Raw genomic sequence first — 27,489 nt, forward strand, 5'->3', positions numbered from 1 at the left:
GAGGGTTCGTTTTTCCGTGCGAGTCTCTCCTCAGTATTTTTTCTGCGGTGACCACTGGGGAATAAAGTTGTAAGGTAAGCTGTGGCCTTCACCTAGGAAATGTATTTTATATTATCAACCAGATAAATTATACTGTCGTGGATTAGGGCAAAGATAGAGTAAATTCATCTCAAATTAGTAACGTTAGCTGGGCTTCTTCTCAACTTTCTCTGATGCTGTGTGTGTGATACGGAGGTGCAGCCGTTGCCAGCCGCCTCAAGTGAAAAATGAAGTGCGCATGTCAGTATTCAAATTAAGCTATTGTTTGGGGGGAAAAACGTTACTCCTTTTGATCGTCTTTGTTTCTGGAATAGAAAATTCCACTGCCAAATGTACTGCGCGTCAGTTTCCCCGTTGTTAGACCAAACTGCACTCATCTGTGTTTTGCAAGTACATTAACGTTGGTTATAACTAGACAGTCCAAAGGACTTGCAGTGATTTGTAGTTGTAGATTATACGTTTAAAATCATTGTCTTTTAATCGTTATCTTTTTATGATGTTTGTATTCGTGAGCCACCTTACAGCAGTAGTGACTAGTTACAGGTTGGTGAAGTAGCTTTCTAGCTACACACACCGTGCATTTTAAGGTTGACAACCTAAGTTTTTCTGTTACGTTATATATCCCATATTTTCATGTTTATCTTTAACTAATGTGTATATATCGTTCATTTCTTTTTATGTGGTTCAGTAGTGTTTAGTCATTTTTTTTTGCGTGTGATCCTAATACGTTAACTTGGTGTTATTAGGGCAGTCTTCTAGCTATAATTATGCAAAATCACAGGATTGTTGGTTTTAAATCCCTGTTAGCTCCGTATTTTGTTTTTCTCAACAGAATAGAACACGATGTTCAACTGTAAATTCAGTTCGTGTGAGCATGTGTCTGAGACTGTTATTGAGTTTTTTCAGCACTCAAAACTGCATAGCAACGCTCCCAATTAATGATTTAAAAAATGTATAAACTGTAATCTCCAGCTCCACCCAGTTCACGACAAGGCGTTCAAGTGTATGACGTAGGCGTAGCAGAAGACGCAACTTAAGCTCTTACGTTGCGCCTTTCACTACGCCTACGTCATACGCTTGAACTCCTTGTCGTGAACGCGCCTGCTTGAGCGACCGGAAGCTGGAGATTTTATATTTAAAATTGTCCTGGCTCTTCCAAGCTGTATAATGGTGGTGAAAGGTGCCCCTGTCTTTGAAGCCTAAAAAACTGCATCCATCCATCCATCCATCCATCATAAATCTACTCCACACGGCTCCGTGGTGTTAATAAAGGCCTTCTGAAGCGAAACGATGCGTTAGTGTAAGACTCATCAAAAATTACTCTCCTCATTAGAAATACATTTTCAGATATCATAAATAACAAATGGAACATGTTGAAATACATTTAAAGATATCAAGAATTAACATAGTAACAATTGAATTCTTGATATCAGGAATTCGCATTTTTACTAGTAACAAAGTAATTATTGATATCAAAAATTATATTTCTACTAGTAATAAATACAAAGCTGACATGTTTATTTAGAATTTTAACTGGTAAGAAATGCATTTTATTTTTATATCTGTAATCATTTTGTCACCCTTTTAACATTTAACCATAGAACCACAGTAATGTCACCTTGTTCAAACTGAGCTAACTTAAGTTTTGCTCTGTAGTGCAACAGCTGTGATCTACTAAAGGTGGTGACTGGTTAATGACACCTTTTTCATCCCACTTGAATGAAACTAACAGCGTTCCTCTGCCTTTTTGTTTATAGGTGCTTCTTGGGCATAAATCCAAAGACAGGCACGAAGTCAAAGAGGCAAGAGAGGTCACATCAAACAACAAGTCTGCACACTAATCAGAAAACTCATTGATTTTGAATGGATGACAGTCTAGAATGTACGCAGTGTTTCGCCAGAACAGACCAACCAAACACTGGCTCGGTGTTAAGTTGCATGCAGTTATGCAGTAAGTTAGTCATTAAATATGTTCTTATAGTGTCTCTTCGTTCAATGGAGAGAAGCAAAATAAATGTGTGAGAATAAATGTTCACAACAATTTATTGTGTTTTTGTGTTTATTTGAATTTAACATGTTATAGGTTATTAATGGGTTAACACATGAAAATGTCAAATTTACAGTATTTTACAATAGGTTTTAAGTGTACATTAATAGCACATTACTGGCAAGTAATTTGCATTACAGCAGAATACTGTTAAATTGCAGTAATCTGATGACATTAACTGTAACTTCACAGATAAATACAGTAGTTATATACAGGAGCATATTGCTAAATCACAGTAAACTGATATACATCAACTGTAACTTCACAGTTAAATACAGTAATTCTACAGGAGCATACTGCTAAATCACAGTAATCTGATATACATCAACTGTAACTTCACAGCTAAATACAGCAGTTCTGCGGGAGAATACTGCTAAATCACAGTAATACGATGGAATCTTACACAGTAAGTTACTGTGAAAGTAATGTAGCTCGTTCACAGTAATTTACTGTAAATTTACATACAGTAATTTACTGTGAAAGTAATGCAACTAGTAGCCAGTAATTTACTGTGAATTTACGGTCAAATAATTTATAGTGAGTGTTTCATTCAAGTGCTAATGCTAATTCCAGATTACCATATCAAACACGAGCATGCCCATGCTAGAAACCTACATGATTATGATGACAATATGACCATGCTTATTTCAAAGTTCACTACCACAGACCATAACCGTTAGCTATCTGCCGTGTCCTGTTATTTTTATTTTATTTATTTTTTATCAAAAGGTATTACATCTAACATCCAGCCAGCCTTACCAATCCAACACAGCATTAATAAAACATCACCTTGTAAATAAAACATGAATCGTTTATTTCACAACAAAGTAGTGCGTTTAGATCAAGATACAAGCTCTTGAGCTCTCTCCCCTCAGCACACATCCTCAACAGACTCCCAGAGTGTTTAACAAGCCGTGGATCTGAAGGTTCACACAGCCACTGAAATCATCTGAACATGAGCTCCCTGGTCCAATGTAAACACACTGCTGTCCTATTAGCAAAGTCATGCTTTATAATTTATCAAATCAAAAATATTTCATTACTTAGTAGTTTGTATTGAGTCTTATCTGTTCCCTCAGGTTTGTACTCTGTTAATATGGTTTTTGGATGAAGAGTCAAAAATTATGTTATATCAAAGGTGAGAAATCACACAGGAAAATCCGAAGCCAATACACATCATTACAGACAAAATACTAGAATACTAGCATGCTACTCTTTTGCTACTAATTCTGCCATATGGAATAGCATACTAGTATATAGTAGAATATAGCATATACTAGCATATAAAGCATATTAGCATACTACTCTTACTATTTCTGCCATATGGAATAGTATACTAGCATTATATAACATATCATGTATACTGGAATATGTTACATAGCATGCTACTCTAACTATTTCTACTATATGGAATAGCATAGAATATATAGCATAACATAACATAGCATATGTAATACCATATATAGCATACAAGCATGCTAATCTTATTTCTGCCATATGGAATAGAATGCTACCATATATAGCATACTAGCATAATTCATACTAGAATGCTACTGCCACATGGAATCACATAGGCTACTAGCATAATATCATGGAATTACATAGTATCCAAAAGTAATAATTACAGATCATTTGACCGCTTTTTGATTCTAATTATACATTTCTGCTCTATACCTTCAAAGATTTGATAGCCTACTACTAGTCTTTTTCAAATCCAGACTCCCATTAATGGCGTAACGGCATCCAATCAGATTGTACCTGGCAATTTCAGGCAGTTCTTGCATTTTTTGTTGGCAATACATCAGACCTTCAGTGAACAGACTGTGGGCGGTCTGTGGGTGTTCTGTCTGAGTCTTATAACCAGGGCAGGACTTAGGGGGGCGGGGGCCCCTGGGCTTGAGGTTATGTTTGGGCCCTATACCTACACTACAAATGCCCTCAAATAGACCACCATTATGGAGTAACACAAAATACACAAACATATACGCTTGAAATGAAATAAGCTACTTTTTTAAATATTAAACTACAACCGCCAGTAGGTGGCAGCCAGTGACTGTCTTAATGAGTGAGTTGAATCAACCGATTCGTTTAAAAAGCTGATTCATTTAATTTTGCAAACGACTGTACTTATAGCCTGATTGCATCATTTGCTGGTCCGTGTAACGCTGAGGAACAAAACACTGTTGTTCGGAGACGCAGCGGTTCTGCTGTTTGTTCTATTTTCTTTCTGACAGAGCAAAACGGAATTTTGTGTCTGAAAGTTACTCTGTAAGTTATTGTTTATTGTACATTTGCGATCGTGTAGATATATTCGAAAAAAATAAATAAAAAACAGGACTCTTGTTTGTGTGATAGGCTAAGTCCTATATCATAGGCATAGCTATGTTATAAAAACAGAAACTCATTAAACTTGTTTTTTTAGAAAACCAAAAAAAGATGATCCAGGAACATGAGTAAATCACGTTAATCTATGAGTAATGCACAGTATGTGTGTGGTTGAACGTGTGTATAAATGGAAGTCAGAAAGAAAGAGAAATAACGAAACATACTACTGTTTTTTATTTTAAATACACTGGCCTTACCAAGGTTACCTCCAATCTATCAATGAATGACTCTCTCTAGTGTAATTTATGCTAGCACACAAACACACACACTCACTCACACTCCTGTGACTCACAGTGTAATAGTGAGGGGGAGGCAGAGGAGGACAGCACATAATACATCACAGCACTGGGTGAAAACACACACTGGATACTTTGCAAGATGAGCACTGGACCATAAGGGGCATGTGGGTGTTATTTCAACTACAGGCACTTCTAATGTCTCAGAGGTTGATTTTTATTCAAACTAACAGATATTAACTATAGCCATTACGCCTCTCTTCAGTCACATGATCCTGCAGTAATCATGATAATGTGCTGATTTGGTGCTCATGAAATATTTCTTATTATTACCAATGTTGAAAATGGCTGTGCTGTTTAATTATAATTTTTTTTTTCGTTATAGAATTCCTTTAAAAAAAATTACATAGCCTACCCCAAACATTTGAATGGTAGTGTAAATATGTTATTGTTTTACTCTTGTCCTAGACTTATCTTAAAATATTAAAATTCATCATAAAATAAATATCTATAAGAATCCATCCATATATTTTGAAAATGTGGGGACATTTATTTATTTTTTCGGTCCCCATGAGGAAACAAGCTTATGAATCACACAGAATTATCTTTTTTTTTATCTAACAATGCAGAAAGTTTTGTGTGAGGGATTGGTTTAGGGGTAGGGTTAGGGTAAGGGGATAGAAAATACAAGTATGTACAGTATAAAAACCATTACGCTATGGAATGTCCCCATAAAACATGGAAACCCACCATCCAACATGTGTGTGCGTGTGTATTGATCAATGTCACATACAGCATCCATGGTATGTGTGTGTGTACATGCACTGTCTGGGTCAGAGAGGTGTAAGTAGTCGGAGCTGCAGCTCTCTGTTGATGGGAGTCTAACCAGGTCTAATGCAGACAGAAAGGTCTGACCTCCTCCTTCACATAGAAACAGGAGAGGTGTATTCAATGAAAGCAAATTGAAAATCCACAGTGATAGAGAGTCCAGCAAAAAAAGTGCTGAATGGAGGAGAGGTGTGAAGATGAAGAGAGTGACAGGACACTAGCACTGCACAAAAAAGACTAAGAACATGGATAAAATGAAGAATGGAAAATGGAAAAGGCATATGCAAAACTTCTTTGTTATTGTGCAGCAGATAAATTAGTTTGACAAGCTAGGGCTTGCACATGGAATGATTAACCTTGCAATAATTGCTTCCTCTGTTTTGGTGCTAAAAAATGACTTTCATTACAAAATCACATGCGCTGCCATCTGCTGATTTAAAACATTACATTCAGAGATGGATGGGTGGTGGAGTTTTTCTCTGACATAGAAGTACATCACAGTTTTTGTTTGGGTTCTTTCATATTTTGGAACTTTCTTATAAAAATTGGGGGAAAAGATTTCTGAAACTTTCTTATTAATCATTCTGTCATACGGTTTCTCCAGAAGAACTTTTGAAATTTCTCATTCAATGAAAGTATGCAGTGTCAAACTTGACAAAAGACAAAAAAGTGCCATAAAAGTCCATGAAACTGAATTAAGTCAATATTTACTGATTTTTTTTTTTGATCATATTTTCAGCAAATAACAGCTTACATTTCAGTCTCATATATGGACTTATTTTATATTACTATTTTGAATTTTTGTTTTTATAAAGTATATTTGTATATGTATATCCTGTATATACACACATATAATTCTTAAATGCTATATTCCAGAGAGGGGTACTCTTAACTGTGAATCAGAGAATCAACCCTTTAAGCTATTAAGTTGAGCAAGGTTATTATTATGTGTGGCAGGATTAGAGAAAGGGTGGAGGGGTTGCTAGGTATTTAGGTTGTTTTATCACTCTTAAATTACTTTCTGATTTATGATGATGCCAACCTCTATTCATTAGCTCACTGAGAAATTGATGGTGGAAGTGGAATTTATGCAGTAAACATCCTAAATTAAAAGTCTTTGGAATGTTTAAGTAGCCTGTGACTTTCCTAAAGTCCTACATAGCTGTGACATTAATAAATCACAAGGAAAGATCCATCCTGTACACTGTGATCCTTGAGCTGTCTGCGAGTCTCTCATATTAGAGCTGCAGATACTGAGATCTCAAATGGCCTCGACAGATTGCATGGGTTTACAGCGTATCTTCCCATCCATCATTCAATATTACACACTAACCTCACCTCCGGAGACAACGAGCCAAGATGGCATCTGCAGTATGAGGCTGCAACAGTGTTGACTGCCACAAGTGAAACAAATTGAAGCAGAAATGCTATGTTCTCATAACTGTTGTATAATAAGTTGTAAATATGTTCAAATCTAATGTATGGCATGCATTATAGTGCACAACATTTACATTACACAAGTCATATGAACTACTTTGTACTTTTATGCAGTTTTTTGCTCTTTATGAAGCTTAACAAGCCTGCAAGTTTCTGCAAATCATCTTTCAATATGTTCAAAGAAAGTAAGACAGGTTTGGAAAGAATATTTAAATTTTGGGGTGAACTATTCCTTCAGCACTTTCACACAACTAGCAATGAATCATTTTTTGTTTTATGATAGCAATATTTATTTTTATTTATGTTTTTATTTGTAATAGGGACATTATTATTACAAAAATGCAGGACTGAAAAGAATGAGTTTTTTTGTTTGTATAGTCTTTTGTATGTCTCATTTTGAATCTTTGTATAAAGTATATTTGCATACGTTTATATTGTTACATGTTGCCTGTTTTGTTTGGACTTTTATTATAAAGTTCTTGTTTCTTGTAATCATTTGAAGTTTTATTTAGGTTTCCTCATGATCTTCATGATCCTCATGATGTCTTTCCAGTTGTTTTCTTGTTCCCCTATTAACCTTATTATTTAAGGGCTGGTTAAAAAATAAACAAGGAATGCCTGGGGAGACAATCATGGGGGAATTAATCATAAATAAAACTACAAAGGACTACAAATCTAACACAGGAAACTAAGAAACAAGAACTTCATCATAAAAGTCCAAACAACATGGAACGTGTAACATATATTATTCATCTGTCCATCCATTCATGCTGGAGCCTATATATATACCTATATATACCCAAACCAGGTTGTCCACCAATATGTGGAGCACAGATTTGTGGATGTCCGTCAGGATAGCAGATAGTTCATTTTTTGCAGTGCCTTACACAGCCGCGTGATTTAAATTTTGGGGTGAACTATTCCTTCAGCACTTTCACACAACTAGCAATGAATCATTTTTTGTTTTATGATAGCAATATTTATTTTTATTTATGTTTTTATTTGTAATAGGGACATTATTATTATTACAAAAATGCAGGACTGAAAAGAATGAGTTTTTTTTGTTTGTATAGTCTTTTGTATGTCTCATTTTGAATCTTTGTATAAAGTATATTTGCATACGTTTATATTGTTACATGTTGCCTGTTTTGTTTGGACTTTTATTATAAAGTTCTTGTTTCTTGTAATCATTTGAAGTTTTATGATGGTTTCCTCATGATCTTCATGATCCTCATGATGTCTTTCCAGTTGTTTTCTTGTTCCCCTATTAACCTTATTATTTAAGGGCTGGTTAAAAAATAAACAAGGAATGCCTGGGGAGACAATCATGGGGGAATTAATCATAAATAAAACTACAAAGGACTACAAATCTAACACAGGAAACTAAGAAACAAGAACTTCATCATAAAAGTCCAAACAACATGGAACGTGTAACATATATTATTCATCTGTCCATCCATTCATGCTGGAGCCTATATATATACCTATATATACCCAAACCAGGTTGTCCACCAATATGTGGAGCACAGATTTGTGGATGTCCGTCAGGATAGCAGATAGTTCATTTTTTGCAGTGCCTTACACAGCCGCGTGATGCTCTGCAGTACAGGGAAGAATGGAAATCTGCATGTGTGGCAGAAACTTTAAATGAGTTCCAGTTCACTACTGCACACAAGAACCATTCCAATCTAAGTAACATCCGAAAATAGGACACAATAGCAGACATCAGCATTAATGCCTTGCTGGGTGCACACATGCAGCAGAGTGGAGACATGACCACTCTACATGATGAGCACCCAGTGGAAAATTGAACAAGCTTCCCTGTAGCGAGAACCACATTCTAAACACTGGTTCACGGTGATAAACTAGGCACTGAGTCAAGCAGAAAATGCAAAAGAAAGCTGCAGGGAAAAGGGCTATTCTGGGTGTTTAGCCAAAGCATTGATTAGCACAGTGCTTTTCTGAGATACTCAATAACTGGCAAGTCTGGCGGTTTCCCAAAAGAACAGATGTAAACACTGTTCTTTTGGTAATGAACCTTTATATCCTCCCTCGACCCCTCAGTCTTCCATAAATGGTGTTTAATCTCTGTCACATTAATTGGTCTGGGACACCAGCTAAAATTAGTATTCTGCAGTGGGTTACGCCTTTAGCCTTGAGACAAAAGTCTAACAAGCTACTAAGTAAGATGCAGAAACCTTCTGAGACAAGTTTACAACTGCCGTTAACATCCGTATCAGGGAAGGGTAATAAAAAAAATTTCTTCTGCACCTTAAATACAAAAACATATTTTTTTTTTAAAGAAATTCCGTTTATTCAGCAAGGAGACATTCAATTGATTAAAAAATACATTTATAATGTTACAAAGGATTTCGATTTCAAATAGGTGCTGTTCTTTTTAACTTTCTATTTATCAAAGAATTCCAAAAAATCTAAATTTTTATAATTACATTATAAAATAAATTAAAGTATAACAATAATATTTCACAATATTATCATTTTTACTGTATTTTTGATTAAATAAATGCAGCCTTGGTGAGCATAAGACACTTCAAAATATAATAATAAAAAAAAGTTTTCATGATAAACAAATATCATGAATTATTTATTCATAAATACCATTATTTATATCACTATCAATAAATTTGACATTTTACAACCTGAACAAACTGTACCTTGCCAAATGAACTGAAATTTTAAGAGATGTATTGATCTTGACACACACAAGTGTCTGCTGGGGACCTCTCTATGTTGTCACTTCCTGTTTTATGTTTTTTTTTTTTTTTTTTTTTTTTTCACAACATATGATTGGTGAGGCTTTTTTCTTCTTTATGGTATCAGGACAGTTGTATCACTCTGACATATTTGACGTATATGAAAATAATATCATGAATAAATAATTATCATAAAAGTCAAAGAGCTATGCATGATGGGTGGACAAAAGTGTTTCAAAACAAACCTAAACTGCTTCACTGCACTTTTTTTCTTAATAAATAATGATAAAAGATGTTTTTAAAATGATTTTTTTTTCTCCCCGGAATTGTAGCCTTTTAGTAAAGTTTTGATATTTTGATATTTGGATCTGTATATCCACTGCTATATTGACAAAACACATTTGAGATGCATGTAAATTAGATGTACTTTAAATGGCAATCTGTAGACCACTTGTGATCAGATCAGGTTTTATTGGAATACCATGTTTAAACAGAGACTAACATTATCTAAAATATCTCTTGATGAAAATCTCTACGGCTAAAAAAAAAAAAAAGCTGCCAAAGTCTCCTCTGTTTTCCACATTTTAGCTGTTGACATGCTAACAGTGTGAGACGCTAAATAAAATCTCTCTTTGACAGTCACACAAAGGATTATTTTAAGCTATAAATGTGAACAAAACCAAAACAATGAATCCAACCAATGAATAAATTCCACTGATGTCTCTTTGGGAGTCGCGGTCTTTAAAGCTAGGGATCGTTACCCCAGGGGATTTGGACACTTCCTGTGTTGAGGGAGGGGCAGGGTGGTGCAGATGTGAGCTCATAGATAAGGCGAGAACCATAACACCCTCTGATAATGGCTTCCTGTTTGTGTGATTTAGTTTGCGTTGGTCCTCTGTAATGCCTCTGAACTTTCGGATGTTTATCCAATCAGGAGGGCGGAGCGAGATGCACTGGGCATTGAAAGAATCAATTTGTTTACTGAATACATCAAGTCTGTCATTTACAGGGGCACTAACAAATGACTTTGGCTGCACAGGAAGTAAACACTTTAAACAGGAAATTCTTAACACATAAGTAATGTCACTGGGCTATACGGCTGCTCAAAATAGTTGTGACAATGAAATAATGGCCGTGCATTGAAATGCTGCTTTGAGCATTCTGCCTTTGGGACTTTTGAAGGAGCATTGCTTTTGAATTCCAATTTAGGATGTTATTTGGCAAAAGCTATTTTATTCAAATAGCTCACAATGCCATCTGCACTTCAGGGAGAACAGCAATCACTCCATAACTGCATGAGAAAGCCATCAGCTAAATTCAGTTTACTTTAAACAAATGGTGCCATCACTACAGATGAGCTGATGAACAGATAGACACGAAAGACACAAACAAACTGACGGTGAGGAAAAGAAAATTGCGCTTGTTATCAGTACTATTTAGTTCCAACTCTAACTATGACTCATGAACTGCTTTTGTTACATAACTTGCACACTTTGTGGCAAAAAGCAAGCAGACTCCCCTGCTAATTGGCAGGTTTGGCAAGGTCCTTTCCATTTCTGCGGCAAGTTGCTTTGGTAGGAACCTGCCAATTTCATACATGTTAAACTTAAATGCAATGTGTATAAGGGGTTAAAGGAGCTGGTAACTAAAACTGCATATATAAACCCCACACATGCTAATCTTTGAACTATCATGTCTGTGCCCTCGAGAAAAGCTCTTAACCTCAGGCCATGCCAGAGGGACTCAATGCAGCACAATTATGATCAATTTAATTATGATATTTTGGGGTAGTAGCTGAGCTAACTGCACAACAAAATTATAAAGAATGTTTAAATTTACAAAATATTATCAACTAAACCAATAAAACTTTAACATTCCAGCCTGATCTAATTAGTATTCATACATATTCATATATACCATGAATGTATGTTTACGTGTGCACAGCTTTAAAACAAACATCTTAACATAATTAATAAATACACACTTCTAAATGTGGGGTCTGTAAGATTTATGTTTCTGTATTATGAATTATTTATGTATTTTCAGCATTGATTACCCCAACCTTCAGAATGATCCTTCAGAAATCATACTAATATGCTGATTTGGTGCTCAAGAAACATTAACAATGTTGAAAACAATTGTGCTGTATTTTTCAGGATACTTTGATAAATATAAAGCTTTAAAAAACAGCATTTATCTGAAATAGAAATCTTTTTCAAATGTTTTTACTGTCATTTTTAATCAATTTAACGCGTCCTTACTGAATAAAAGTATTCTTTTCTTTAAAAAACATTTTTTTTGTATATATTTAAGCACTATTAAGCATTTTTAAGTGAAGTAATGGAATCCCACTAACGATTACCAAACAGTTCACATATATGGACTTATTCAAAGCCACCTGCAGAGACACCAGAACCACAGTGGACTTCAGTGTCCCGACAGCCTCAGATCAGACAGGGCTCAGCTGGGGAACACTCTGAACATTCACATAGAAAAATGACCTGAATCTCTCCAAGCACTGAAAACACAATTTTTTCCCCAGACAAACTCCACTGATATAAGTTTGAAAGAATGGCTAAAATATACCTGGAGCCTGAAAAGTATTCGTTACTGAAACTTTTTGACTTAGGTTTTCTTAAATCATTATTACATCCAACAACATAACACCTCAATCGCTTAGGACTCATTCTCGTCTACATCTGCTCCGGCGGTGAAACAATAGCGGACTGATGACAGTTGACTCAGGGTGGGTCTAAGGTAAGACGCCAGTCCTGTCTGTGCTGAAACGCTACTGTCAATCAAACTATCGTGGGAGGGGCCTGAAGTGAACACATTTCAGTTCAAACAACTTGTAAAAGTGCATGTAGCATCCTATGACCCCTTTAACACTCGTGTTGGATTTTTCTGAGCATGGCATCTAACAGAATTTGCTGTGATGAAATCTCTTTTTAAAGTTGTTCTACAATGGAAGAAGACTTCTCCATCCGACCTCATGTTCCTGATGCATTTCACACTTTAATGTTGGATTTCAGCCAGTCAGACGCGTGTCGCCAATACTAATATTCTGCAAGAGTAAAGAGACAAAATAATAGACCAAGACAGCAGAGCTGGGATGGGCTGAAGGTGTACTGGTGTCCCCACCAGTTTTAAACTGGTTTAATTATCAAGATCTTCTTGGTTAATCAACTTAACTACAAAAAACATGCTGAACGATCCACAGAAACTATAACGGCTGTTATATATTGTCATATATAAAGACTTTTTTATACTGTGTGAGAAAAAGCATTGGGGCCCCATCATACACCCGGCGCAATGCGGTGCAAGTGTTTTTGCTAGTTTCAGCCCGACGCAGTTCTCATTTTCCCGTCCTGCTCCGCGTTGTTATTGCACGTTCCGCCCAAAAAACACCCATTACTCATTAAGAGAATGGGGACAACCCGTTTAGACCATGCGCCCGGGCACGCCGACCTTTTTCCCGTCGTTAAACTAGCAAAAGTGGATTCGAACACGCCCTGAGTGCACCTGCGTCGTGCGCTTTAGACCATGCGCTTAGATCGTTAAAATAGGGCCCTTGATGTTAGCTGTATAAGCCTAAAAAGAAACATTCAATTCAATGCAAATGTGTTATATCACTTTTCACTATAAATATCGGTAACACTTTAGTTTTGGGACCAATTCTCACAATTAACTAATTTAATCTGAAATATATTAGCATGTTACTAGCATATTGGCTGTTTATTAGTACTTTTAAAGCACATATTAATACCTTATTCTGCATAATCATATATTAGATCCCTTAATCTTACCCATACCTAAACTTAACAACTACCTAGGAGTTTATTGAGGCAAAAGTAGTAGTTAAGAGTAAGTTAATAGTAAGAATTGGTCCCCAAACTACAGTGTGACCTAAATATCTTTTTTTTTCCACAATAAATGTCAGTCAAATGCAGAATGTCACAGTAATATTGTAACTAAAACTAAACTAAAGCTAATTATTAAAAAATAAAAAGTATACAGACATGTTAATAAAACAAAAACTAATAAAATTGACAAAAATATATAACAAAAATATTACAACTTTAACTACAATTAAAGTGAAAATATACAAATAAATCCTAATTCTAAATATTGACAATTATAATAGTAAATCAATGATACTAAAATAACACTGGTTACTACCTTAACTTTTACAGCCCTAAAATGTTTTGTAATTATATTACCTTTTACAGCCCTAAAATGTTTTGTAATTACAGTATATTAATATTATTATTTGGGACATTAGGGTGCTTTGTCGACCACTATGACGAAACAGAGCTTTAAAAAAAGACTATAAATGGCTTATCAGTATTAAAAGGCTTTATTAACGTGAGACTTACTCAGCAGCTGGTGGGGCAGAACCTGCAGACTTCTCTTCATGGTATCATGTGGTCCGGCTCCTCCTCCACAGTGCTCATGGTTCTCTACAGGACAAAGGATAGTCGGGAGTTAATCATAATCTGATTATCATGCTATTGCATTCCTGAACTTTTAATGAACTTTAAGAACATAATGAGATTGGGTATTTTTTAATTAAATAGGGTCATGATTTTTACATGTGAAGCAACCAGCCGAACACAGCAGCATTAGCTCAATCTGTGGAATGTGGAGTAACTATGGATGATGCACAATACAATTAATACACGACAAATTACTGAAAACGATAAATACAAAACAACAGTATGAATATAAGCATTAAAGATTAGAAGCATATACACAGTAGCACTACACACTTTAATACAGTCCGCGATATACTGGGAGAACTTGCGTGCTGTAATTATCACACTATCCATTTACACAGATTCCACCACTTCTCTCCAAAATGCTCACCTTCGATAGAAACGTGAGCAATGTTTAGTGATGCACTGACTCTTTATTAATGTTTAATTGCTTATCAAGCATTTTGAATGACAGAAAAGGTGCTGTCTAAAATAAAATTCCCAATATTTCAATCTCTGGTAATATGGAATTCACTGGATAATGCCTCTCAAAATAGTCTCTCATAACGTTATGAAGTCTTGTTACACATCGATGCTATTTTTGATTAATTTGAAATGAAAGAATGATAGAGAGATTAAAGTGAAGTTGTGGTAGAAATGGCATCCAAAAAACGAAGGTATGTTCTGACTGCTATACATAATATTAATTACTGAAGTATTAGTATTTTAATAAATGCAATGATGTCCATGATCACAGACTTGTGCCACATATGAGGGATAAATGAGCCACATTCAGCTTGTTACATTAAATAATTAACCTGGCTCCAGAATCAAATCACTGAGGTTGCTTCGGAAATTAGTGAGGGTGCGCTAACCTTAATATCATATATATAGGCCTAACCATAATATTTTTGTGCCGTTCAGTGCTATGGTGCAAAGAGGGCTTCTTTATAATCACTAAAAAGCTGTCACTCATTTTATTCACTCATATACGTTACAATCAATGAAGCTCTCTACACAGTACAATGAATCTCTTATTTACATCGCTTCTACACTTTGTTATAATGACAGGATTTGTGAGCGTGCCTCAACATTGAACAAAAACTCTGGCGTTTTGAGTGTGGATTCTAACTTGCACACCTCTGAAATCAACAGATATGTCTGTGATTGGCTACATTGCTCAACGCTGCAAAACACATTGTAAAAATAAACCTTTGATGCACTCCAGAGCGCAAACACAAATACGCGCTGGATAGCCAAATCTGCAATGAAACTTTATTACAGCTTCAACTGAGGGTGAAGTTGTAATGAGGTTTTCAACTTCAACTTGTCACGATCACCAACTGGAGTGCCCATGAGCTCCACCAGTGGGCACTCCATCCCTGACTTTTGCCATTCACCATTGACACTACGCCTCCTTCGTTACACAACTATAGCACCTGAATAATTATCTATCCAACCCATCCTCCCAGCTAAAAAAAAAAAAAAAAAAAAGTTTTTTGGCCAGCCTTAGCTTAACTAAAAGAAAAATATAATCCATTACATACCTTTCTATCAAAAAGTTATCTAACATTATCAAGCTGAATTTGTTATGACACAGTTAAACTCTGAGTTCTTGTCATATTTTATTACCATTTTCTAAACTATAGCGAATAAACTGTGATAATGTGAGAAATTTTGAAGGTGTCTGAATAAATTTTGGTTTGACTGCATCTATTTGATAAATGATGTTAACCAACTAACATTATACATACTCTTTTGGTTTCTGTACCCAATATTTTAAAAATGTACAAATGCAATGAAAATATTGGTATCGGTACTCGGTAGCGGCAAGTACCAAAAATAAAAGTATCGGTATCGGAAAAAATCGGTACTGGAAAAAGTGGTATTGGTGCATCCCTAGATTTAACCCACCATGCAATGTCTAATGCAATACATTTTTGTGATCATCAAACAGGCCTTAAAACAAGCAGAAAAGCTTGCATTTCTAGTCACTTATGCATATTTGTATTTTTATTTTGTTTATGCTCTGTTTATTTTATTTAGTTTTAATGAATAATTAATTTATATTTTACATATCTGTTTCATGTATATCTATTTAATTCATTTTTCAAGCTCGCTTGCACTTTTTTATTTTTTTTTATCTGTTTAAATAGTTTTACATGTATGTTGAATGTTACACTTAATACACATTTATATGCTTAAATATTGAAATTGTCATTTTATGTGCTTTCTCTTCATTCGTCAAATTGCTCTGACAGTTTTTACACCAGTGGGGCCCATTTTCATGATCTTGCCTAGGGCTCCACAACCATACGGTCCGGCACTGAATGTCTGTTTGCCCAACCAATAAAAGACAATTTTTTGAAAATGAAAATTAAACACTTTAGTTTTAATACATAAATGGTTTAGCTCTAAAAATAATAAATCACACAGGCTGAAATTTATATGACCTGTCATTAAAATTCTAGCATTATTCCCCCGTGTTCATGCGTTTGACATGAGCCAACACTTTCAGTCTCAGGAAACTGTCACACTGCTGAATGCAAATGGACACGGACACATTTCTCTCAAGAGATAAGTGTCTATGAATGTGTGTGTGCTTTTCTGTTTGTGATTGTCAAGGTGTCAAAATTGTCACTCTCTCATCTTGTCCTTGGGGTACTGTGACGGAACCGCATCCCACCGCACAAGACATATTTAGTCGATAAAGTATGTGAAATGAGATTTGAGCCCCCTTGGGTGAGAGGAAGTCTGAATCACATGCTAATCTAAAAGTCTCGCCAACACAAGCACACTGGCTGGCATACACTGAGCAGCATTGATCCCTTTCCGTAATCTTTTCATTAAGAGCTGACTGTCTTTCATAAGCGCTGGATCAAATCGAGCCATTTCTCAAGTAGAAACCAAACCTAAACAGCTTTTGATCAATGCTTTTTAACTTGTCAGTACTGATTTTGTAGGCTAGGAGTAAGTCTAAGTGAATATCAAATCTAAATTTATATCACAAGTAAGCAGCTTAGTAAAAAAGAAAAAAAAACAGCACTTCTGCCTAATATAAGGCACACACACATTCACAGGACTTTGAAAGATGGCTATAATTTCTCAAAAAAATGAATTAACGAACTAATTATTAATTAAATAATAAATTAATAATAGTAATAATTTAAAAAATATATAAAAACGCATCAGAGCAAAAGGGTCGAATTGACTAAACAGTTGCGACTTTTTGTGTGGTCAAATATAGTTTTTTAAAAAGTGTAATTTTTAATACTTTTAACTTATCATGAAAATAATATATTTTTAAAAATATATACTTAAGTGCGAACTGAATGTAATGTTTTGGACATTTAACTGCATGTTAATTGCAATTAAATGAAAATGGTACATTTTGCAGATTTACAGGGCTTTTTTGACCCACTTAAGTGAGACGTAAGTACATCTTTACATGTAATTTCATTAATTACTTCTATTGAAATATTTAACGTGTATTTCCGAATGTGCTGTCAAACATTTATGGTAAATATAATATGGTAAATCATTTATAATAAAAGGTAAAAGTACTTTAAAGTAACATTTTATTATTTGTGATTATTATTACAGTGTGCACTTTATAAGTTTACTTAATTAAGAAACAGTGAAGAAATTTTACTCTCTCTAAGTACACTTACAGTAAGTGGCATTTTATTTAATTAATGCTACATTATCTGCAAGTACACTACACTACCAAAGTTTTTGAACAGTAGGATTTTTAATGTTTTTTAAAGAAGTCTCTTCTGCTCACCAAGCCTGCATTTATTTGATCCAAAATACCGCAGAAGCAGTAATATTGTGAAATATTTTTACTATTTAAAAAAATGCTTTCTATTTGAATATATTTTAAAATCAAATAAATGCAGGCTTGGTGAGCAGAAGAAAATTCTTAAAAAATAAAATAAAATCTTACTTTTCAAAAAGTAATCTTTTGACTGGTAGTGTACTTTTAGGATTTGAAGTACACTACAAGTGCACATTCAGCACAATTATTATTATTTTTTTAATTTCTCCTATCAAACTGCATCACATCTCAATGCAATTCATAACCACACTGTAAAACCGAACAGTGAAATGAATTAAATGAAATGAGTTAACTTCACTCAAATAATAATGAAAGTTAATTGGACTTAATTGAAATAAGTTCTGTAAATTTAAAATGTTGTTGTAGTAAGGTGAACTTAAAATGATTGCGTTTTCTAGTTCCCAGCATGCTTTGCATCAGACAACAAGGAAAATAAATGTAGAAATTAAGTGTTATTTTGTGTGTTTTTACACAAGATTAACATAGAGAGACATAAGTTAGTACTTAAATGTTGTGTTATGTTAGGATTTACATAGGTTTCTATGTTAGTTTTGTAGTGTTACCGTTGTGGTGAAGAGTAGAGCCTGTGGTTAGGTTGAGGATGGACAGCAAAAATTAAAGACTTTTTATACTGCATGTTGTTTGACTATATACATGCAAGTATTGTGAGTCTTTTCGATAACTACATTAGTACGTGCAAGTGTGCTGTTCCTAACTAGCACTTAACTATAAAGATCTGAATGAATGTGCTGTTAATGGAAGCAAGTTATATATAATTATCGTTGTGATGAGTGGGGTGGGATCATGGAAGGGAGGCTTGGCTTGGCTCCCATGGCTCTCAGCCCCGCCCCACTTGTCATAAAAATTGTAAGCTCTACTAGCTTAAAAAAATTGAGTTTGTTTACTCAAATATTTTGAGGCAATAAGTTTCCAAAAATGTTTTGAGTATTCTTAACTTATCAGGTTTTACAGTGCAGGGGCAAATTATTATCTATCTATTATAACAGCCTGTACAATAAAGGAGAGGTTATAAACCTGTTTCTCATTATGTTGATCTCATTACTGCACTGTAAAAAAATTTCTTATCAGTTGTGTACATTAGGGTTTAATCTTACAACACAGCCAGCTGAAAAAATTCAACCACTGAGCTGCCTGACTTCTCAATCAATACAGATCATGACGTCTCAATCAATAGACCCACACAGCTTTTTGTGCTTTTGTGTGTGTGTGCGCAGTAGTCACTGCATCGTCATCAATGCACCTGTGAGAATATCTGTGATTCACCACACGCTTTTTCAGTAAATGCAACCGTGTGTGAGTTTGTGTAGGAAGAAAGTCCATTTGTGAGTCATGCCCACCTGCGCCGGGAGGGCAAGAGACACGAGCGCCGTTTCTCTGACAACAGAGATGAGGTCAGTAGAGTAAAACCTACAAGCACAAGACAAATCGAGAGGCCATGAAATGAGCGTGTAGGCCAAACGAGTAAATCCTGAAAATAGGAGGCAAACTAACTTTTAGATATAGCATGCACTGGCTTTGTACTTCTTTTCTAACAAACCACTGCATGGCAACTGGCACAGGCAGAGACCCTGCTTCAGTCACCATGGCAACCCTAACAGAAAATGATATTCAAATCTCATCACAGGGACAACTGTGAGAACAATACAGAGAAAATCAAACTTGACATGGAAATATCAGCCACGTGTGCTTTGAGCCCTTGAGCCAACAGACTGAAAAAACAGCCCCTCCTTTCCCATGGCGATGTTTGGTTTACATTAATGATGATGGTTTGCCGACGTCCCGGGTCAGTTTTGAGACAGCACCTAAATTGTGTCTGGAAGGACAAGGGCTTTGAGATGAGCCAAGGTCGGCTGAGATGGTGTAGTGAAATAAATCCCCTCAGGTCACCGCCGACAGGAATAAGAATGCTTCTACCTTTATGTTTGTCTCTTTTTCACAGTTAGACTCCCAATGCTGGAGGAGGAGAAACTGGCATATCTGCTTTAGTCTAACTCATCAGTTTTGACCTTAAATAGAAATTTGTGAAACCCATGTATTGGCAGCGAAAATATTATATTCAAAACATGATTTCTTTGATATTGAAGGTTTTCACAAACAAAAGTACTATTGTTATTAGAAAATCCCAGTTGAAAAAGACGTAGTATTAATTGTATTAAAAATATACTTGAAATTCAAGTAGTATGTTTATAATACATTTGTATTCCCAACATGCTTATTTGAAGTGCAATAAAAATATACTGAATTGCATTTTAATATATTTCTAAAAAGTATACTAGAAGTACTTTTGTCAAACTAACTTTTAGATATAGCATGCAGTGGCTTTGTACTTCTTTTCTAACAAACCACTGCATGGCAACTGGCACACGCAGAGACCCTGCTTCAGTCACCATGGCAACCCTAACAGAAAATGATATTCAAATCTCATCACAGGGACAACTGTGAGAACAATACAGAGAAAATCAAACTTGACATGGAAATATCAGCCACGTGTGCTTTGAGCCCTTGAGCCAACAGACTGAAAAAACAGCCCCTCCTTTCCCATGGCGATGTTTGGTTTACATTAATGATGATGGTTTGCCGACGTCCCGGGTCAGTTTTGAGACAGCACCTAAATTGTGTCTGGAAGGACAAGGGCTTTGAGATGAGCCAAGGTCGGCTGAGATGGTGTAGTGAAATAAATCCCCTCAGGTCACCGCCGACAGGAATAAGAATGCTTCTACCTTTATGTTTGTCTCTTTTTCACAGTTAGACTCCCAATGCTGGAGGAGGAGAAACTGGCATATCTGCTTTAGTCTAACTCATCAGTTTTGACCTTAAATAGAAATTTGTGAAACCCATGTATTGGCAGCGAAAATATTATATTCAAAACATGATTTCTTTGATATTGAAGGTTTTCACAAACAAAAGTACTATTGTTATTAGAAAATCCCAGGTGAAAAAGACGTAGTATTAATTGTATTAAAAATATACTTGAAATTCAAGTAGTATGTTTATAATTTTTTTAAGTACCATGTAAATATTGTGGTACTTGAATATATAAGTGTACATTTTGAGTAAAATGGCTTTGACGAATAAATAAAATGGCTCACCAGTTGGACAATAAATATAATAGGAAGTGCAAAACAGGACACAATAACCTTAGCGGATTTATAAAAACAGTTTCACCTTCACTACCGTTCAAAAGTTTGGGGACAGTAAGATTTTTCCTTTTTATTTTATTTTATTTTTTAAATAAAGGAATTAGTATTTTTCTTGAGCAAGGACGCATTAAATTGTTCAAAAGTGACAGTAAAGATATTTATATTGTTACAAAAGAATTTTATTTCAAATAAATGCTGGTCTTTTGAAGTTTATTCATCAAAAAATCTAATTACACTTTAACAAATGTGACCCTAGACCACCAGTCATAAAGGTCAATTTCTCGAAATTGAGATTTATACATCATATGAAAGCTGAATAAATAAGCTTTCCATTGATGTATGGTTTGTTAGGATAGGACAATATTTGGCCGATATACAACTTTTTGAAGATCTGGAATCTGAGGGTGCAAAAAAAAAATTACATTTTAAATATATAAAATATGCAAATATATATAAATATAAAACAGTTAATTTGATTTGTAATATTTCACTGTTTTTACTCCATTACTATTTATAATACATTACCGTAATTAAATAATACATGTACCCTGGTTGAGCATAAGAAACCTCTTATAAAAACATTTTAAAAGTCTTACCAACCCAAAACTTTTGACTGTAGTGTAAATGACATGATTAGATTAAATCAAACATCAACTACTAAAGAAAACATAATTACAGTGTCATCTAATAACTTTGACCTCTGTGGAAAATTGTATGGAAAAAGTTGCGTAAATTTATTTTGTTTTTCAGAACTCAATTTGGCGAAATGTAAGTTGAATATTCCTTGCAGGAAGTAGAATTTCGGTTGAATATTAACCGAAAACAAAAACAATATAGAGCACAGCACTAATAACACCCACGTCACATGTTCACTTCTCAGGGAATGCATGGACTGATATGTACACCTTTAATGCAATATTAGTTGCGTTGATTTAAGCATCTGCCAAATGCATAAATGTAAATGTACATTTTCCAGGTAATAAATGAGGTCCTCACAGGCAACATGAACATCATTTGCTACAAATGAAGTCTTTAAAGACAACACGATACAGCATTCGTTACACATTTAACTTATTATCCAGGAGGAAATAATCATTGCGGATTTAATTGGATCTGGAAAATTAGACTTTGAAATTAGAAGTTAATATTATATTTCCGTGCCTACTCATCAGTAAAAAAGTGGTTTCCGTGGTGGGAAAGTTATTATATTTCCAAGAAATATTATGAAAACAATGATTTTTTTCTTTATAATAACATGCACTATTGACTTGAGCATAATGACACAATTGAGAAAATAAAGAGGGTCAAGTTTGATTTCATGTTAATTAAACTGTACAACACAGTACATGAAGTCATGAGAGCATTTGCAAACTCAATTACAGTATATGCTTGTTCTCTGTGAGGTCAGAGCGTCTCTCTCATGATGTCTTGTTTACTATAGTCAAGTTGATTGACTGGGAATATTGACTGCACTCACTCACTAATTAGTTTACAAGGACTCATTAATCCAATTAAACCTGGACCACTCTCACATTCACCGTGGACTGCATGACATCATTTCCTCTGGGCTTCTGCAGAAGCAAACAAGGTCCAGTATGTCTACGATAAGATTGTTCGACATGTGTTGCTACTTTAAAGAGGTGGTTCATTGCGATTTCACTTTTTTAACGTTAGTTAGTGTGTAATGTTGCTGTTTGAGCATAAACAATATCTGCAAAGTTACGAAGCTGAAAGTTCAATGCAAGCGGAGAGATTGTGTTTTAAAATTCTGGCAGTTTAATGCCTACAAAAACGGCTGGTAGGGACTACAACAAGTTACTTCCCGGGTTCATGACGTAACAAACCCAGATAAACCCCGCCCTCGGGAAAAGGCAGCAAAGGGGGCAAGGCCATGCTGCGCTGCTTTAGAGAAGAGGAAGAGAAAACTAGAGGTGCACGTAAAAATCTATTCATATATGAATTGCGATTCTGTCTTCTAACGATTCTAATAGATTCCCAAGTTTCAAAATCAATGTTCTAAAGCAGCAGTTCTTAATACTGTTCCTCGTGTCCAATCAAGCCTAGAAAAAAACCACTGAACCACCCCTTTAAGAAAAGAAATTGCATTTTATCTGAGCTCCTGAAAATACTGTTTGCAAATACTGTAAATAATACAATTACAGTCATAATGGATATTAGATAACAGCAACTGGTGTTAATTTTTTTTTCTGTTAAAGAAAATATTTATAGCCTGTTTGAAACTTAATTGAAATCATAATTATAATTCGAATCAAGAGAATAAAGGCTAAATATGCTAGTTTAGTCCAAAACATAGCCTACCCTATACACAAGTACTGTGTAGTGAATGCCAGTGGTTCTCGCTAGAGACAGTCGAACGGAGCAAAAACATCTCGAAAACATTCTGTTATAATTAAACTAAATTAAAGACTTCAGGATAAGGTTTAAAGTATCCCAAGAGGGTTAGAAAAAGGCCTGATGAGGGGGAATTAGTCCTTTGGTTTGTAGTTTTGATGATTGTTTCTCTGATGGTAATTAGCATGCAGCACTGATAAGGATCTATGTAGAGACTCAGAGCCTCTGTACATGTGCTTCCTGTTTCTGTGTGTGTTCGAGAGGCCCATCATGGCAGCAATCAAGCATGTGGAATGTCACAAGCTCCAGTATCTCTGATAACCCAGCAGTGACCTCTCAGAACATATTCAAACAGATTTGTGGCATTTCATGCTGTCGTCATGTGTCATATCCTAGCTCTCACGCCATGAGAAAAGCTCATGAAAAATGACTTACCTCCCTAATGCAAGACAATATATTACCAATAACAAGGAGGCAAAATACTCTGATAATTTTTTATATCCATCAAAAGGCACACTATGAAAGAAGATAATTTTTCTTGAACTTTTCATATCCTCTTTCCCCAGTCCATAAGGGTAATTCCTTTAAAGGGGTCATATGATGTTGCTAAAAAGAACATTATTTTGTGTATTTGGTGTAATGAAATGTGTTTATGCGGTTTAAGTAAAAAAAAAAAACATTCTTTTCGACATACTGTACATTATTGTTTCTCCTCTTTGCCCCGCCTTTCTGAAACGCGTCGATTTTTACAAAGCTAATCGGTCTGAAAAGCGAGGTGTGCTATGATTGGCCAGATATCTAATGCGTTGTGATTGGCCGAATACCTCAAGCGTGTGACGGAAACGCTTCGTCCACGGTGAAAGCCGATCCGGTGATCATCCTCTTTAGGAAGGCCAAACAAAGTAGTTTCGCTTTCATAACGAAGCACGGCATGGCGGCGGCGGCAACAATACTACAGCGACAATAAAAGTTACGCCGCCTTTCTTTGCGTGAACATTTGGGCGGCGTTATGCAAATCTTCCCACATCGTGACGTAGACATGTGGGGGCGTGTTAGAACGAGCCGTTTTAGGTAGGCGTGGTTGACTCTTAACTTTTATAAAGAATATCTCTTTGGATTTGAAACTTTAGTCTTTGCAACTTTACAGATCTTCTTTATGCACCAAGAGCTTGTAACACTCCAAAGAGAAAGGAAAAAATGTAATCGCATCATATGACCCCTTTAAACGAGGATGCAAAAATGGTTTCCAACCTAGGGATGTAACTAATGTTAAAATCTGGTACGTAAGCTGATAATTATTTTCATGGACTGAAATTTCTATTGTATTTTTTGTCTAATTAAAAAAAGAATAATGTTTTAAATGCTACAAGTAAATTTAGGCCTCAGAACATTACAAAGTAAAGCATGAGAAACCTTTTTATTTTTATTAAAACATTTATTTTTAAATTGGCAAAACACTACAATTAACAGTTTTATAAAATTATTACTGTGTTTTTAAAGAGTAACCAGCCAATACCAATATAAACATTTTGAAAGAAATCCCTTATGCTCACCAAGGCTGCATTTATTTGATCAAAAATACAGTAAAAAAAACAATAATGTTGTGAAATATCATTACAATTTAAAATAACTGTTTTTTTTTTCTCTTTTAAGATTTCTTTTAAAATATAATGTATTCCTGTGACAGCAAAGCTGAATTTTCACCAATCATTACTCCAGTCTTCAGTCTCACATGATCCTTCAGAAATCATTCTAATGTGATTTGGTGCTCAAGGAACATTTCTTATTATTATCGATATTGAATACAATTATGCTGCTTAATATTTTTGTTGAAGCAGTAATAATTTTTTTCAGGAATCTTTAATAAACAGAAAGTTCAAAAACTCATTAAAAAACTTGTTTATTTGAAATTAAAGTCTTTTGTAACATTATAAATGTCTTTACTGTCTCTTTTGATCAATTGAATGCATCCTTGCTGAATGAAAGTATTAATTTCTTTTAAAAAATCTTACTGACATCAAACCTTTGAACAGTAATGTGTATATTCACATCTTACAATAATCTTATGATAACCTCATAATAATGACCACATAATAATCATCACCACCATCAGTATTCAGTACCTTAGCTGACCTGATTCAATAAAAGCGCCATGTTCCAATCCATGTCCTGAGATAAAAAATTAATATGTAAAAATGAATCATCACCAAGCTAGACAATAACACCTCCCCTATAAGCAGCACTGTGTGAATACCCGTGCGGTGTTCTGCTGAATCACGACTGGTTCTCCAGCGGCCCTGACGGCACGATGAATTGCAGCTGCTGCGTCACTCTCCCCAGCCCCCGGGAGACGTGTAATCAATCAGAGCCGCAGCTACATGGGCCATCACAGCTGCAGGGCTCTGCACCAGGCCATTAAAAGTGCATTACCTTCCCAGCATGCCTTTCACGTCTCCCACGAGTCAGTCTCTAACAGCACACAAAGCCAAAGGCCCCTTAAAATGATGTCCCTTCATAACATACTGTACACGACACAACAGCACATTTAGCTCAGTAATTAAGCGCTAAATGAATCATAAAAGATGTTGTCTTAACAATGTCAGTTCACTTTTGAAAAACAAACTTTCAGTAAAGCTGATCTGCTTAGGGTAGGGCTGGGTGCATCTCATTTTGGTGCATCTCTAAAACTCATATTACAGATAGTTCAGATTCTACATTCTGATTGAATAAGCATCATACACACAGGTGTGATCAGACATCAGCTGAATTCTGATGCTTATAACTAATATAAACAACTAACCACCTAGCCTAGGTCGGAAACATTGAACCAGCTTTTAATAGCAAGTGGAAAGCTCTTGGGTAAATAATGTGCGTCTAAATTTTAAGTCATTAGAAATGGAGGCATTTGAAACTTTTCAGAAACGGTTTGAGCAGGGTGTGTATCACGAAGCATGGCACATAAAAAGGTACATGTGTAGGTGTATGAATGAGTGTGGGTTTTTTTCTCCATGAGTATGTGTGTGTAGATGATGGATGTGCCATCAGAGATTAACACAAAAGTCATTCTGGATGATCAGAGAACTCGTGGGTTTGATACTGTGTGGGTGCAACAGCTCAGGCGCTTCACTAAGAGGGAAATGGGCCGAATGAGTCTCCAATGGCTGATCCATTCACTAAAAATATAACATACTTGTAAAAAGAATAGGGTGAATTAAAGCACTTATAGAATTGAAAACAGGCAGAGAGGACAGCCAATCATACAGTTATCTGAAAATAGAAAATGCTACAAAGAGGTCAACTGATATATTGCCAAGATCAATGCTGATAATTAAAAATTGCCAATAATACCAATTTTATTATAAAAAAACATTATAAAATTGTCTAGTAATACTGGCAACATCAATATATTGGTCAACCACTGGTCATAATTTTATAGCATTTTTGAAGTTTTTCTGTTCGAGTGGTTAATGTTGTTAGTGGGACTTTTATTTTGATAGTGCTGAGAACATCTGATTGCAGATGCACTTAAACTCCCATTCGCCGTCTTCATTAGTTCCTTGTTTAAAGGGGTCATATGATGCTGCTAAAAAGAACATTATTTTGTGTATTTGGTGTAATGAAATGTGTTTATGCGGTTTAAAGTTAAAAAAACACATTATTTTCCACATACTGTACATTATTGTTTCTCCTCTATGCCCCGCCTTTTTGAAACGCGTCGATTTTTACAAAGCTCATCGGTCTGAAAAAGCAAGGTGTGCTGTGATTGGCCAGCTATCCAATGCGTTGTGATTGGCCGAATACCTCAAGCCTGAGACGGAAATGTTACGCCCCTCACATACTGTTGATGCCGTGTCCCGGCCGAAGCGATGATTCAAAAACATTAAAACCCATTACAAAAGAGGCATTTGTTGCATCCAGTGGGGACATAATAACTGATTATAATGACTTATACTGTCATTTTACGCGTTGCGTTGCAT

At 35.3% G+C, this 27,489-nt stretch overlaps 1 protein-coding gene across 1 annotated transcript in view; it reads right to left on the reverse strand.

Moving 5' to 3' along the window:
* LOC107722036 (transmembrane protein 108-like) overlaps window positions 1-27,489 on the reverse strand; it is an 83,372-nt gene that overhangs the window by 9,226 nt on the left and 46,657 nt on the right. Inside the window, exon 3 of the mRNA XM_016530266.1 lies at window positions 14,063-14,146. Coding sequence (XP_016385752.1) covers window positions 14,063-14,146 — 84 coding nt within the window. The remainder of the gene's footprint in view (window positions 1-14,062; window positions 14,147-27,489) is intronic.

This window comes from Sinocyclocheilus rhinocerous, unplaced genomic scaffold (assembly GCF_001515625.1).
Source record: "Sinocyclocheilus rhinocerous isolate Xijiao unplaced genomic scaffold, SAMN03320098_v1.1 scaffold754, whole genome shotgun sequence".
Classification (NCBI taxonomy): domain Eukaryota; kingdom Metazoa; phylum Chordata; class Actinopteri; order Cypriniformes; family Cyprinidae; genus Sinocyclocheilus; species Sinocyclocheilus rhinocerous.